The sequence below is a fragment of the Sceloporus undulatus genome, chromosome 6, assembly GCF_019175285.1.
Source record: "Sceloporus undulatus isolate JIND9_A2432 ecotype Alabama chromosome 6, SceUnd_v1.1, whole genome shotgun sequence".
In the NCBI taxonomy this organism is placed as follows: domain Eukaryota; kingdom Metazoa; phylum Chordata; class Lepidosauria; order Squamata; family Phrynosomatidae; genus Sceloporus; species Sceloporus undulatus.
In genome coordinates, this window is record NC_056527.1 from 85,527,656 (window position 1) to 85,542,964 (window position 15,309).

Consider the following 15,309-nt stretch of genomic DNA (forward strand, 5'->3'; position numbering starts at 1 on the left):
AATAATAATTTCTGTATTTTCTACTTAGTGACACCATTTGTGACCTTGGTGGAGTGAATGAACTGGCTAACTATGGTGAATACTCTGGCGCTCCCAGTGAACAGCAGACTTATGACTATGCCAAGACCATCCTTTCCCTCATGACACGTGAAAAGCACCCAGAAGGTACCAGAGGTTATCTGGGCTAAGGAAAAAACTGCAACATTAGTAGTAATGTAGTTCTGTAGTCTTCATGTGGGCACCTGTGGGTTGGACACTGCAGTCTTCATCCCTCTGGCTTTCACCAGTTGGCTGGGTTTGCCAGGGGCCAGAAATGATACTGCTGCAGACTATAGGACGATTGAGGACTGACCCAGGCAACACTCCCAGTCCCACTACTTCTTTACAAGATCTTAGCCACAGCTAGACCCCATGGGACAATGACGGATAACTGTCTGGGGTTAGTGGCTGCATTGGCCTCCAGGGGATCTGGACTGCCTCTACTGTCCCCCCTCTCTCCACTAAATTATTTTGACTCCCAATGCACACACCTCCCAGGAGGCAATTTCAATGTTTTTGGCCCTTTCTAAGCTTCTAGTCCATTTTAGGACCAGAAGAGGCCTTTTCCAACAGGAAGTGACTTAGAAATTGACTTCTGAGCACTTTTTTTGGAAATGTTTTAGCTTCTCCCTAAAAGAGCAAAAGAGTGGTAAATTCTCTCCTACACACCCTAAGGGGCATTGGGAGGGATTTTCAGGGGCCTGAACTTTCTTTATCCCATCATAGGACTTCTAATCTCACACCTCTCCACCAACTTCTTCCCATATAGCTGTGGAACATCCTATTGTTGTCTGACTGCTTCAAAGGAGCACTGGGGTGTGAGTGGTCACTGATTTGATGTCTGAGGAAGTAGGATGGATGGGATCCACTTCCCATGACACTGGTTACTGATGAGGAATGACTGAATTGTGCAAAGACTGCCAAAATGAGAGGAGGAATCGCCCTGTCCCCAGACATCTACATAGATGGTTTATACTTAAGCATATTTCTTACAAAAATTGTAACCCTCCCTTTTGGGTTTTTTGTTCCACAAGGTAAAATCCTGATCATTGGAGGAAGTATTGCTAATTTTACAAACGTGGCTGCCACATTTAAGGTAAATAGTCTTGGAAAGAAACATGGATGTTCTGAAAATGTGGATTTCAAAATGGATTGAATCAGACATTGATAATCAGTGTCTGTGCAAGTGCCTTGAAAATGTGTTTTTTATCCAGGGCAAAACTTGCATCTGTGTAAAGAGATGCAGATATTAGTAAAGAACCTAAATATGTGGAGGTGATTTTCTGTTTTATCTTCTATCCTATCTTCATAGTGGCCATGCAATGTCCAAGTTAGTCAGTATATGTTTGGGCATAGCAAAAAAAATGCCAATGGTGTGAATATCAATGAGGTAGAAATCCTCTTTTGCTGATGAGACATGGAATCAATATTCTATCTAGGCAGAAACTGGAAACATTCATTTTTTTGAACTACTGTTCTGAAAAATGAACATACTATCCTACAGGTAGAGCTTGGAATCAACATGCCATCCTATAGCCAAGGGTAAGGCTCACACAGCCCTCCACATATTGCTGGACTGCAGCTCCCATCAGCACTAGCCAGAATAGGTGATGGTTAAGAGTTGGTGATCCACCATTTAGAGGGCCAGTTACTCCTACGTCTGCAGTACGCAAAGCTTGGAAGAGTTCCTTTTTAGGGCTGCTCCTCCAAGCATTTCCCAGTCAACATGGCTGGAGGGAAAGTCTGAGAACTGTACTTCAAGAAAAGGAAATTTACCATGCTCTGTCTAAAGAACTAGCCAAGAAGATGTAATAAGGCAAATTGCTTTTGTGCATTCCTTCCAAGCTAGCACTGAAGCCTGGAGCAAGTCTTCTGCTTGAAAGTTTTTCAGGTGTTCCTTGTTCAAGGCTTTGGAGTACTGAACAGATTGTTGTATGCAACTCCAGAAGTGAAGCACACAGTGCTGTGTAGAGTAGAGCACAAAACCTTCTTTCATTTTAAAGATTAGACAGTATGCATCCACTGAACTTTGCAATTCAGGCCAACTGTGTTGATTGAGACAATAAGGAGTCATGTAACTATTTGAGAAAGTAGTCACTGAAGCTCAGCATTACATCCACCACTCAGTACTTGAAGGAGTAAAAAGGTAATGCTGATAATAACCTTATGGTGAGAGAATACAGACAGGGATGGAGAACCTGTGACTTTCCAGATGTTATTGGACTTCAACTCCCTCCAGCTTCAGACAACATGGCCAGTGGTCAGGAAGGATAGGAGTTAACAACATTAGAAGAACCACAGGTTGTCCCACTCAATCGTCATCGTCATCATCATCATATCACTCAGAAACAGAACATATTTTGGGGGGTTAAGTGCAAGCCCCAGGTGTTCAGCTGTTCTTCTGTTTTTGAAACATGTTTTAAGCAAACAATTACATGTTTTGCAACAGTTTTCTAAGAACATTCAGGAGAAATGCTGAGAATTCTCTCTGGGCATTGGTAGCATCACAGAAATTTGGTTCTCAATGTTCTTTGTTGAGTGGGGAGGGGAGAAGGACCATGAGGGTTAAACTGATGTTAAGTTCTCTTTGTAGACCTTCTCTTTAAAAGGAAACAAACATGAAATAAAATTGGAAGGTGCATACATGCTTGGACAATGGGGGATAAAATAAATAGTGTGTGTGTGTGTGTGTGAGAGAGAGAGAGAGAGAGAGAGAGAGAGATTTTTGTTAACCTTTTTATTTTTTTCAGGGCATTGTTAGAGCCATTAAGGATTATCAAGGACCTCTGAAAGAACATGAAGTGAGGATCTTTGTCAGGAGAGGAGGACCAAACTATCAGGAAGGTTTACGTGTCATGGGGGAAGTAGGTAAGGAGATTCTGAATAATTAATTCTGTTTTTTTCCTTACATGGGAGGATTTGCTTTCATTTATTTCTTCTATAAATTGGAGTGTTCAGCCTAATCAAAGAGACTGACAGCTGTCAACATGGCACCAACCTTCCTCCCAGGGCTTCCCATCTGCTTCCCAGCAAGGGAAATATAAAGAACTCCATCCATCCAGGACCCTCCTGCTCCTGCTTCTACATAGGCTAATTTGTCACATGCGAGCCTATATGCAGCCTAAATACTTTTGAGCATTTTCCCCAGTGTGAGCTGCAAAAGATGCTTTAACAGAAATTCAGAATATTCATCTTTAAGGCCATGTGTGAGGGAACAATTGTAAGTGAAAAGGCTATGCCAAAGTGTCCTCTTCAAACTGGGAAGGAAAAAAAAAAAACAATGGTCACAGCCTTTCTCTTAGTGGCTGCCATGCCATTAAGTCAAGAAATTCTCCAGTGCTTGCTCATTTCAAATTACAGTCCGTCCTCGCCTTACACAGGGGATCCGTTCCGGATCCCACCGCGTAAGGTGAATTCCGCCTATGCTCGAGCCCCATTGGAAACAATGGGGCTCGTGCACAGCGGCACGGGAGCACGCGGGGCGCAACGGGCGTGCACGCCCATTCAATTGAATGGGACTCGCCGCCCTGCACATGCCCCGCGGCTTGAGCGCGTATGCTCAAGGCCGCGTATGGCGCGCCCGCATATGGCGTGGGCGCGCTGTATAAACTTAGATTAGAATAACAAAACCAAATAACAAAAAACAGCTGTGGCCAAGGCTACTCTCTAGCAGGCAAAGTGTTTGTATGACCTCCACTTCTGAGCTCTCTGCAACTTTGATGAGCAACAATGAAAGGTATAAATATCTCTGACATCTGTCAGGGCATGATGTGACGAGTCTGTTCAACAATTCTTCAGAAGCAGAATGTCTATGACAAGAGAGGGAACACTGAATATAGTGCACACCACCTAGTAAAATTGTATTTAGGTAATGCTCAAGGAAGAAATGGCTTACATTTTGGATCCTATTAATCACTGTTATATCTGTATCAGATGCCATTGAAGAAAGCAACTAATTCAGAGCATGGAATGTAATTTTTTAAAATAATTACTATTATGGTTCCCAACTTGCCCACACAATTGTTATTTATTATACAGTTGTTTTCCTTCTTTAAAAGTAACTCTTGTCTTTTTCCTAAAAAGTAACAGAAACGGATACTTATAGTTGCTTTTTAAATATCTGAATACCAAAAACTGCCAGCCTACTGTGTGAAACTTCTGTCCACCTTGTCATCAACCACAACAAAGTACAAGACAGCGTCACAAAATACAGCATGAGTCAATACTTGAATCATGTGATAGTTCTCTTCCACTATTTTATGAGGTCACACTCCTGTAACTAGCACGTTACAGTTATATCTCAGAAGAAATAACATTATTTCTTATCAGTTTACAGTCAGAATGTAATCAAGGTATAGTCAAAATGTAATTTACAATAGTTATACCTTGTTATTGGGGGTAACATTACTTTGTTGTTATTGTGTGCCTTCTAGTTCTTTCTGATTTAAGGTGACCCTAAGCTGAACCTGTCACGAGCTTTTCTTGGCAAAATTAGTTCATAATGGGTTTGCCTTTGTCTTTCTCTGAGGCTGAGAGAGTGTGACGTGCGCAAGGCCACCCAGTGGATTTCTATGAGCAAATGGGGATTTGAACCAGAGTTGTACTCAACATTTAGACCACTGTACCACACTGACCTCATTAATTAATGTACTTACAAATATTATTTGGAGCTAGTTGCTTCCAATTCTGGTTAATTAACTCCCTTCCAGATTTCTTTCCATCTGTATTACATTACACTCAATAACAGTGAGAGAGTTTTCGGCACCCAGGTGGCTATGGCCAAGGACAATGCTCAGTTGCCTATCAAACAAATGAAATTTGAGTTTTTGTGAGAGGAAGAAGAGATTATACCACTGGTTCGGATGATATTATAATGAGACATGTTGCAGAGAAGGTCAGAGACACAGAAAAGCTAAGAGACTAGGTGTTCTGAGGCCAGAAAACTGAAGGAACAGTACAGAGAAGGGAAATGTATTGAGAAAGGAAGTGGAGGATGGGGTTTGAGGAAAAGGGTGGATTTTGAGTGGGAAAGGGGACAAGTTGGAGAGGGAACCTTGACGAAATTCGTTGCTAAACTGAAGCTCGTGGCTGCTACAATTATGTATTTCAACAGAATCTTAGATTGGGTAAGATGATACATGTGTTTTTCTAGTTACCAAGCCTCATACCTAATGATATCAAGCAGCTACAGTAGGCAGTTTTTCATTTTTCCAGCACTGCAAAAGGAACTGAGTGTGCTGCACAGCCAAGACGACAACTAAGGGCCTGAACAGACCAGCCAAAATAAAGCTGCTTTGGGTCCCTTTGGAGGTATGCTGTTTAAATGACACATGCATCTTAAGAGGCCAGAAGCTGTGGCAAAGCTGTGCTCCAGTCCTTAGGACTGGAGAGTGGCTTTGGTGCGGCTTCTGTCCCCTTAGGATACATGCATCATTTAAACAGCATACCTCCAAAGTGACCCAAAGCAGCTTTATTTTGGCCGGTCTGTTTGGGCCCTAAGTTTAAACAGCTTAAGTGATCACTCCTATCCTTGCTATCAAAATCTTTGTCTATTGGTAAATTTTCATGGCATTAAGTCTATTGTCCCTCCCTGCTAGATATTGGAAAGTTACTCTTTTGGAATACAGCTCCCAGAATTCCTCAACATCATCTCCTCTAGCCATATGCTTTATAGGAACATGTAGGATTCTGAGAACTGCAGTCCAAAAACAGCTTTTTGAAATTCTGCTTCCACCCCTACCCCCAATTCTCTTTTCTAGCAGTTCTTTGCCAATAGAGAATGTACTGGGAATCCTATCAGTGTGCTCTGAGATAATGTGGGATCCATTTCCCAGCTGGATCTAGATTGAGCCTGATCCGCCATTATTCTCTTTGCATATAGGAAAAACAACTGGTATTCCCATTCATGTCTTTGGTACGGAGACCCACATGACTGCAATTGTTGGTATGGCTCTGGGACACCGGCCCATTCCAAACCAGCCACCCACTGCAGCCCACACTGCAAACTTCCTCCTTAATGCCAGTGGCAGCTCTTCGGTAAGTCAATTTTAGCCTTTCATATAGCAGATGTCAGGGAGGAGAGTCCCAGGTCTCTTTCACACTACACAGTTATATTACTTGCAGACTTTTATAACTGCCGTGGCTGTGCCCTGCAAAATCCTAGGATTTCTAGTTTGGCAAGGTACATAGAGTTCTCTGACAGAGTATTAGTGTCTCAGCAAACTACAAATTCCAGAATTCCATATGATTAAGGTTGCCATGTTGAAAACTGGGGATGGTTCCTGTTAAAACAGGTGTGGTTCTCCATTCCTGTCTTAAAATTGAAGGATTGAAGGTTCTGCCACTTGTCAGATAATCTAGACTCTGTCTTTATCAACTTCTGGTCATCTGAGTGCCCAACTCATGGCTAAATCAGACAAGCTAAAGTTAACATCAACATTCTCCTAAAGCTTTCTTAAGCACTGGAATCGCAGGACATTTACATGGAAAATGAACAAGTTCTTTGGTACTTTTAAGCTGTTTGTTATATGTAGATGTATAGATTTACAGAGAAATGCATTCCCCTTTAGAAAGAAACACAAGCATGTCAATGTCTGGGCACTGAGTTTCATTACATTACATTGCATGTAAGACATCATACATTCACATCATATGGCTGCTATCCAGATGTTACACTTTTCATAAGGACTGCTTTCATCTTTCTGTTCAGCTCTTGAATAGGCTTGGTAGTAATTAACCCATATAATTACTTGATAGTAATTAACATATATATTCCTAAAGCATTTAACAGTATTTTATCCACTGGCATAATTGGATTCCTTCCATGGTTTTTAGAATATCTGTTAAGACGTTATACAAACATTTCATAAAGGTTTTACATGTACAGAATTTTGTCCCTTATGCCACATTCATAGCCATTTTAACAATATCTCTAGTAGTGCATTCAGATATTCATTTTTATTTGTTGAGGGACTGCACATCTCTAACAGATTGTGTGACTACATAGGCATTGAAGAATTAATCTGCTTGAGCATTGTCAAATCTTAACATGCTAACTTTCTTTGTGGAGGAGGAGGCGGAGGAGACAGTAATTTTGTGTGGAAGAAAATTCAGTCATGGAATCCTCCTGTCTGTAGTCTGTAGTGAATACAACCCAGAAATTCTGTCCATCTCCATGAAAACAAAGGCTTTGTTGATAAGAAAGGAGAGAAAACCAACCCAAGGGATTTTTCTGCCATCCAGAGCTTTGGTGCTCTACGTAGCTGGCTTCTGTCTCTCTGTTACTTAAAGCAGCACAGTAGCACAAGCAAAATAACTGAATATATGCAACATTGCTTAACATGCATGGTTCATAGTTTTTGCAAATTGTATTATATTTTAATTTTAAATAATGGCTGGCGTCCTGTTAGGGAATTATGATGGCATAAGTTGGACTTACTTCATCACAAATCACTTTTGGATTGTGCAACAACTAAAATCCTTCCAAAATCTATGCTGTATGCAATACAGCCTTCCTAAACCTGACTCTCTCAACTCTAATCTTCACTCATTAACACCACTCTGCAATCTTCTGACCCAACTGTCAACCACCAGTCCCCTTCAAATCCTTTCAAATGTTCCACCATTCTCAACGTTCCTTTAGCTCACCTGCTTCCACCAGCTTCTACTTGATTATCTCTGTAGTCTAATCTACATTGCAGAATTAATACAGGTTGACACTGCTTTAATTACCATGACTCAATATAATGGAATTTGTAGTTTTGTAAGGTATTTAGACTTCTCTGTCAGAGAGCCCTGATGCCACAACAAATACACATCCCAGGATGCCATTGGATAAAACCATGACAGTTAAAGCAGTGACAAACTGCATTATTTCTGCAGTCCAGATTAGACCTATTACACAGTACATACATAACCAAATTATCTTACTACATAAAATAACATTTTCCACCAAGAGTCCATGTTAGACATGCCCAGTGCTGAAGGTCCCTGTAGATGTCCAGCTACAGGAATATAGCTGGACGTGTCTCCAGCTGTCCCCTCTCATTGTTCTCCGACAACATGGGAAAGGCTATGTTAAGGGGGGGGGGATGCACTGCTTATTAGATAAATTGTGGGGGAGGCAGGATGAAGCTACAGAATTGTATGATATACATACATCTCTGGCTGGTGCATCCCAACCAAAATGTCATTGTGTTGTCTTGAACATGCAGAAGTAACATTATGGAAATTTGACATTTCTTTGTAGATAGGCACTAGAGTTTTTATTTGTTTCATGGGCTACATGTCTGTAGCACACATGCCAAGAGCTCAGGAAAGTTAGGGCCTGAACGGACAGGGCAAAATAAAGCTGCTTCGGCTCACTTTGGAGGTATCCTGTTTAAATGATGCATGTATCCTAAGAGGCTGGACGCTGCGCCAAAACCATGCTCCAGTCCTAAGGACTGGAGCACAGTTTTGGTGCAGTCTCTGGCCTCTTAAGATGCATGTGTCATTTAAACAGCATACCTCCAAAGTGACCCGAAGCAGCTTTATTTGGCCTGTCTGTTCGGGCCCCTAGTTTTCTGAACTACAGCCCAAAGAATTGTGTAGCTAGTGGCCATGGTGGCTGTGGAACTCTAAAAACTGTTGTCCAAAGGAGCAAATTTCCCAAGCTCTGGCTTTCCCTCATGCCACATACCTAACTCTGTTTTCTGGCCTGTTTGGCTCTGTGTTAGACTCCTGCCCCAAGCCGGACAGCATCTTTTTCTGAATGCAGACCTGATGAGCTGGCTCCAGCCAAGAAGGCAAAGCAAGCGGCACCTTCTGGTAAGCAACTCTTTTATGTCTTTCTGGATGCTCTCGCAGTGCTGCTTTTCCATTTCCTACAAGTTTATCCTATCCAGCATTTTGCTGGAGCATTTTCCATTTTTCTTAGCATGATTCTCCAAACCCTTCCAGTGAATAAGAAGGATTAATGTTCTTACCTGCTTCTGCTTGCTCCTTCTCTCCCAACAAATTTCTTGTAGATTTTGCATTTCCTCAGGAAGATGGAAATGTACTATTTCCAAGGAATACTGTCCTTGTTTTTTTGCTCACCAAAAACCATTCCCTTGTCATGGAATCTTGCCTCTGTATTTTATAGAGAATGTTGGTAAACATTCTCTAGCATGCTTTCAGTTTGCATGGTGGCTGATCAGGTCTGTTTGGCTTTTTGCCTTATGCAAACTGAAAAGGTAATATTCTGCAATTAAAACAGTGTTTCTTAAATGTAGTTAATGTGGGGAAAGAGGGAAAGTGGCCTATACACATTCAAGCCCTACTATTCATTGGAAATGAGCACACAGGATCTTTTACATAGCTGCATCTGTGTAGCTACCTGCTGATGCATGCATATCAATATGGGGATTGAGGCAGACTTTGTAGTCTCCTTGGCCATCATAGTAGTTCTGATGGCTTCAGTGGTAATGTGCTGTTGGGAAGAATGTTCCTCTAGTTGTTCCTTCTCTGCCTCTTTGAAAATTCATGGCCCAGCCCTAAGAATCTTACAGTTCCCAGCGTGAGGACTGTCCCAAAGCTTAAGGATATTGATTTTTTATTTATTGAAAGGAAGAGAGGTTATAGTGGAACATGGCTTTTGAGCCATGGTGAGCATACTTATTGAAGATCCCCATTTTCCCTCCCTTAGTGATAATCTGAAGAGCCCAAGAATTCCCAGTAACACAGTTTGAAAACCACTCTGTTATGTTGTGAACACAGCTGCTCAAGGTTCCCCAAGTTTAATGTGAGCCATCCCCCAAGTCAGGCAGCCTTGTCGGATTTCTTGCAATGGTGATTCTCTCTTTAACAGATACATCCCCATCTTCAAGACCTGTGCAAGGTAGGACTCCACCACTAGCTTAGCGTATCCAGCCTTGCTACCAGCTGCTTGTACAGTACCGTTCTTTTTGATGGGTGTTCCTTGTGTTTGGGGTGTTGTTGGTTTTGTCTGTTTGGCTGTTTTGTTTCTGCTGTTCTACCCTTTTTGCCAAATTTGTGGTGTTCCCTGGTTGATTCTTGTCACTGGTAATGTGGCTTTTTAAGGCACCCATCTTCTCTATCTTGATTACCCCCCCCTTTTTTTTTCCTGTTCAAATATAAATGTGACAATGAAAAGCTGAAGCAGTCCATACAGAACAGCATCTCTAGTGTCACCATTCTATCCCACCTCCCCATCCAGAGGGGCTGGAGACAATGTGCAGGGCTTACTCTTTTATTTGGAACCCTGATTGCAAACCCTATTTTCGCCACCGCTCTGTTCTTAGTTGAATGAACACCCAAATAAAGATAAAAGCTGTCTAGCTAGTTAACCTTTAACACACGTGGGGATATAACTGACCCCAAAAGAGTGTAAGAGCCATTTTATATAAGAGACATAATTTTACTACACCATTGTATCTAATTGGACTTGAGCATCCCCAGATTTTGGTATCCACAGGGATCCTGGAACCAAACCTCAGTGGATTTCAAGGACTCCTTGTATTTGCTGTGTTGGCATTCCCTTGGTACATTTGTCTCACCCTTTTGTTTAGCTGCCCGAACTGTATTTCTAAATGCTTAACTGAAGATAAAAGCTATCTAGCTAGTTAACCTTTTACACATGTGGGGATATAGTTAGTGTGGTGCTAGAAATTTGGAAACTGAAAGAAAATTTCATGGTGGGGACAAAAATCCTATGGGAGGCAATGCTCTCATCTTGCTCTCTATAGCTACACCTGGTGAAGGTACAGAAAATCTAAATTCTCAGCTTATATAATACTGAGTCAGTTCAGACCATGCCTGAGAACAGTTTATACACTTTCCCCTTAAATAGTGTTTTTTGCTTTTCCCCAGCATGATATTTTTATAGTTAGGTTGCCTGGAGCATCTGAATAAAACAAACAACAAGAGAAGTATAAAAAAGGAAAGTGTTCAGCAAAGACTTTCACTGTTGGCTTAATAAACCATTGGTCTGTAAGTTGAAGAGGTTACATCTGAACTGCTCCCAGCAGTTCCTTTTCAATGTTATAAAACATGTTTTAAAACCCAAAACATTCAGTACTGTTCCCTTGCCCCTTTTCTTTTATGTACCATTTGTATCATTCATGACACCAGAAGATTTTGACTTAAAACAAAAGTACCCAAATAACACCAGAGATTTTGGAGACCTGTAGAAATTTTACAGACCACTACCACCTTTCTACATCCGTGTGCTATAAATTAAAACCTTTCATTACGTTTTGTATTTTGCATGGTTAAAGTTGAGTTGAACAGCTTTTTAAAAAAGAACTGATGCCTGCTTGTCCCAAATATTAAATTAGTGAAATGAGAATGTTTTGATTAAATAAGTAGCTGCTTCATTTCCTTCTATATATGAACATTTACAATACTTGGAAGAATTTTAATTTCTGTTATTTCTTCTGAGCTGTTCTAGGAATCCTTTTGCAATTTTGAAGAAAAGGTAGAAATGCAGAATGGAAATCAAGAGAAAGGGACCCCTTTGGCTGGATCCAGATTTAGTCAGAGTAGGCCCAATGAAATCCATTAGTAGCTAACTTAAAATGAACATGCACACATGCAGTTATCTGTTTAGACCAGGGTGGAAATCATGCAGTCCTCCACATGCTGTTGGACTGCAAGTCCTATCAAACCAACCCAGCATATCCAGTGGTGAGGAGTGATGGGAGCTGCAATCCAGTAGCATTGGGAGGACCATATAATTCTCTCCCTGATTTCAGTACTGTTTCCCAGGCTCCTGATAGCTGAACAAAAATTTGATAGCTGAGCTAAAATTTGAGTGGGGGCATTTGTTGAGTATGTTATTGGTGTGGTAAATTTAATTGCCCTCAAAGGATGGCCCTCTCCATTTCTGTATGAGTTACTGCTTTGATTTCTTGGTTTGGGACTGTGGCAGACCCAGGGCAGTGACTTATGTAGGAATATAGTGAGGAGCATCCTCTGAAGATGAGCAGTTATATTGTGTCTCTGCACTGGATTAAGAAGCTATTCTTCAGAAATGCGTGGGTTGTGGGTGTGTGGTTGAATGATCCAGTTTCACACAATATATAGTATACCAGAATTGCCAGCTCCCAGGTGGGTCACGCACAGACTGAGTGTGTTAAATTCATTGAAGCGCTCTGTTACATTTTTTAAAAACTTAATTCTTTTTTGGTAGCTTAGGAGTAGGCTTCTTCTGACAAAACTAGGACATCTATTTGCTGTGTGGAGGTTCTGATGTCAAAAATGACACACACACTATCTTTTATGTGCTGAGTACATGGGCACCTCACCCATCAGGACTATAAGGATGTCCATTAGGAAGGAGGCATGCACACATTCTCCCCAGTGACTGTCTAAGACTTCTTAAGAAGCTATTACTCTGTTTATAATTTTAAGAATGATCAGTACATCTGAGAGATTAGAGAGGCAAACCTTTCCTACTAAAAAGCTGATTAATTTGGCTGCTTCGTCTCCAGTGCTTTGCTTCATTTGATTGGCTGGTGTGTTGGTGCCTTCGACACCTGAGTCTTTGCAACTGTGTGGCTGATCATACATGGCCATCTTGAAGTGTGTGTGTGTGTGTGTGTGTGTTAAATGTCCAGCCCTGAGTGAGCAGGGTTGTTTTCTCTTTCCCATTATTTAGGCAAAGCCACAACTTTGTTCAGTCGGCACACCAAGGCAATTGTTTGGGGGATGCAGACTCGGGCTGTGCAGGGCATGCTGGACTTTGACTACATCTGCTCAAGGGATGAACCTTCGGTGGCAGCCATGGTGTATCCATTTACGTATGTTTCTTGTGCTAACTTTATCCCTATCTCTGAATTATTTTTCTATATCAAATTACTTTTCTGCCAGTTTTGAAGGCTGCACAAGGAGTGTCCTAGTACAGATGGGGGCAAAGTTCACTTCTGTTCCACAGCACATTATTGCAAACTTGGGGATTCTCTGTTTTGCCCTCCCCAACCTGATTCTCCTTTATAGTCCTCCTGCTTTGCATTTAGGCCACCAGAAGTTCATTCTCCCCATAGGTGCTGCACCATCTTAGTCCAGCTATATAAACAAAATCTATGACCAGGGCTTGGGAAAGTACCATCCATCCTGCCCCTGTGGCTTGTATAATCTTAGGAGAATATTTCAGACATGTATATCTTTATTATTTTATTATTCATTATTGGTGGTTTCATATTGCTCTTCAGTCATATTTCTGACTATGGCCCAGGAATAGCTATGTTTCATGTAAATAATAAATGTACAGTGCTACCTCGGGTTACGAAATTAATTCGTTCCGCCGCTCCGTTCGTAATCCGAGTAATTTCGCAACCCGAAAAGGCTTTCCGTTAGCGCTGGAAAGCCGCTAGCCGCGCTTTGCGTTTGAATTTCGCGCCGAAATAAATTTCGTAACCCGAAAAAAACATCGTATCCCGGAACAGTTTTTTCCAATCTAACTTTTTCGTATCCCAGAAATTTCGTAACGCAATCAATTCGTATCCCGGGGTACCACTGTAAATCAGCTTATGGTAGCACTGTAGAAAATGTGCATTAATTTTTGATAATGTCCTGGCCAGCAATTTGTAAAGCAGCATTAATAAAGGTCCTCTTACTATGTGAGGTATTTTTTGGTGGGGGGAGGAGCTTCAAAGTTTATAAAAAGTGGCACAGAAAAAGATGCAAATATTAAAATTTTGTCTAAAAAGCAGAGGAAAATAAGCTTTTTCCGACACTGGACAATGAAATAGTTGCCAAATTGATCTGAGGAGTGCATTCTGTACCTGGGTTCCAGAGAAGGCACACCCTCTGGTGATCACCTGCTCTATCTCACTTCTCAGAATAGAGATTTTTATTGTCTGATGACTGCATGTACAAACTTGGGAACAAGTGATTCTTTGAGTATTCTGATTCTAAACCTTGAAGGTTTTAAAACTCAAAAACAGCATTTGGGAATGGCCTTGGAAAGGGGATGGGAGCAAGTGCAGGTGGCATAACACATCATCATAATTTATGGTCACAAATTTATTAAAAGAATAGCACAAGCACAGTATGATCATAGCACCTGGTCCTGTCTCCTAATCTAGCAGCACTGGTCAGCTAGCTGCCCCGTACTAGTATCTCTTTACCACTGGGATAGTATTGCATAACCATTCTTTTACTTCTTGTTCCACAGGTCCTTGCTAACTAGTATCCTACACTAGCATGATTGAAAAGGATAGGCTAGAATTCTCTTTGCAGGTACTTTAAAAAACTGAACAGGAATTAAAAAGACCAACTTTCCTCTTGAGGTCCCACCTCCAGTGTGGAATTTCCAATGCAAGTTAACCATTTCAGTGTAAACCAGACCCATGATAGGCTGCTGCATCAAAAAGTAGACAAGTGTTGCTTTTAGAAAGTGCACTGCAATAAGGCCAGGTTTGTGTTAGGCAATATGGCAGGATTGTTTCCTTTTGTGCATAGATATCTTTGTTTCTTGCTTTGTAGCAATGAAATTAATGTTGCTATGTATTTTTCCTTACAGAGGTGATCACAAACAGAAGTTCTACTGGGGTCACAAAGAGATACTGATCCCTGTCTTCAAGAACATGGCAGATGCCATGAAGAAGCACCCTGAAGTTGATGTGCTGATCAACTTTGCTTCCCTCCGCTCAGCTTATGACAGCACCATGGAGACCATGAACTACCCACAGGTATGTGGAATGGGCCAGGATCTGTGGCAAAGTCCTGATTAGCAGTTTTGGGAAACAGGATCCAACCATCTTGAGATGAGCCACTGTGGAGCAGAGTTCTTCAAAAAGTGTGGAGTTGAGAAGTATAATGCATTTGGAAGCATTTTGCCACCTTTCTAAGTTGCTTTCTCTTGAACTACAGTCAGCCCTCAGTATTCGCGGACAGCAAGCCCATATTGTCCTCAATGGCGGTGCCTGCCCATGGCCATGCCACCATTAGGGACAGCCCCCATAGTCCCGTGGCAGCACATGCATGCAGCTATGCCGCCATTAAGTTCCATTGTCCCAAATGGTGTTGTGGCTGCATGTACACGCCACCATGTGCACTCACCATCATTGGGGACAACACGGGCTTGAGCATCCATGCATTTTGGCATCCACGGGGTGTAGATCCCCCACAAATACGAAGGCCAACTATACTTGTCTTTACATTTTCTACATGTTTTCTGTGATGTGTTTGATTTATATCCTCCTTTTATTTTAATATAGTGAGTCATAGTAGCAGCTGAGGGTTGGGTTTGACTCCCCTTGATGTTGTTACCCTGACTAGCAAAAT

General features: G+C 41.6%; 1 protein-coding gene across 4 annotated transcripts in view; it reads left to right on the forward strand.

Annotated features, from left to right (window-relative positions):
• The window catches only part of ACLY (ATP citrate lyase), a 65,433-nt gene that overhangs the window by 34,260 nt on the left and 15,864 nt on the right, over window positions 1-15,309 (forward strand). For 3 of the 4 annotated variants that reach the window (XR_006104690.1, XM_042475807.1, XM_042475808.1), the window contains 8 exons: window positions 29-165; window positions 1,074-1,135; window positions 2,790-2,907; window positions 5,921-6,075; window positions 8,757-8,847; window positions 9,869-9,898; window positions 12,680-12,821; window positions 14,546-14,714. Coding sequence is in view for 3 of the 4 variants with exons in the window: in XM_042475807.1 (XP_042331741.1) it covers window positions 29-165; window positions 1,074-1,135; window positions 2,790-2,907; window positions 5,921-6,075; window positions 8,757-8,847; window positions 9,869-9,898; window positions 12,680-12,821; window positions 14,546-14,714 (904 nt within the window). In the remaining variant the exon portion in view is untranslated. The remainder of the gene's footprint in view (window positions 1-28; window positions 166-1,073; window positions 1,136-2,789; window positions 2,908-5,920; window positions 6,076-8,756; window positions 8,848-9,868; window positions 9,899-12,679; window positions 12,822-14,545; window positions 14,715-15,309) is intronic. The other variant, XM_042475809.1, reaches the window with a different exon arrangement.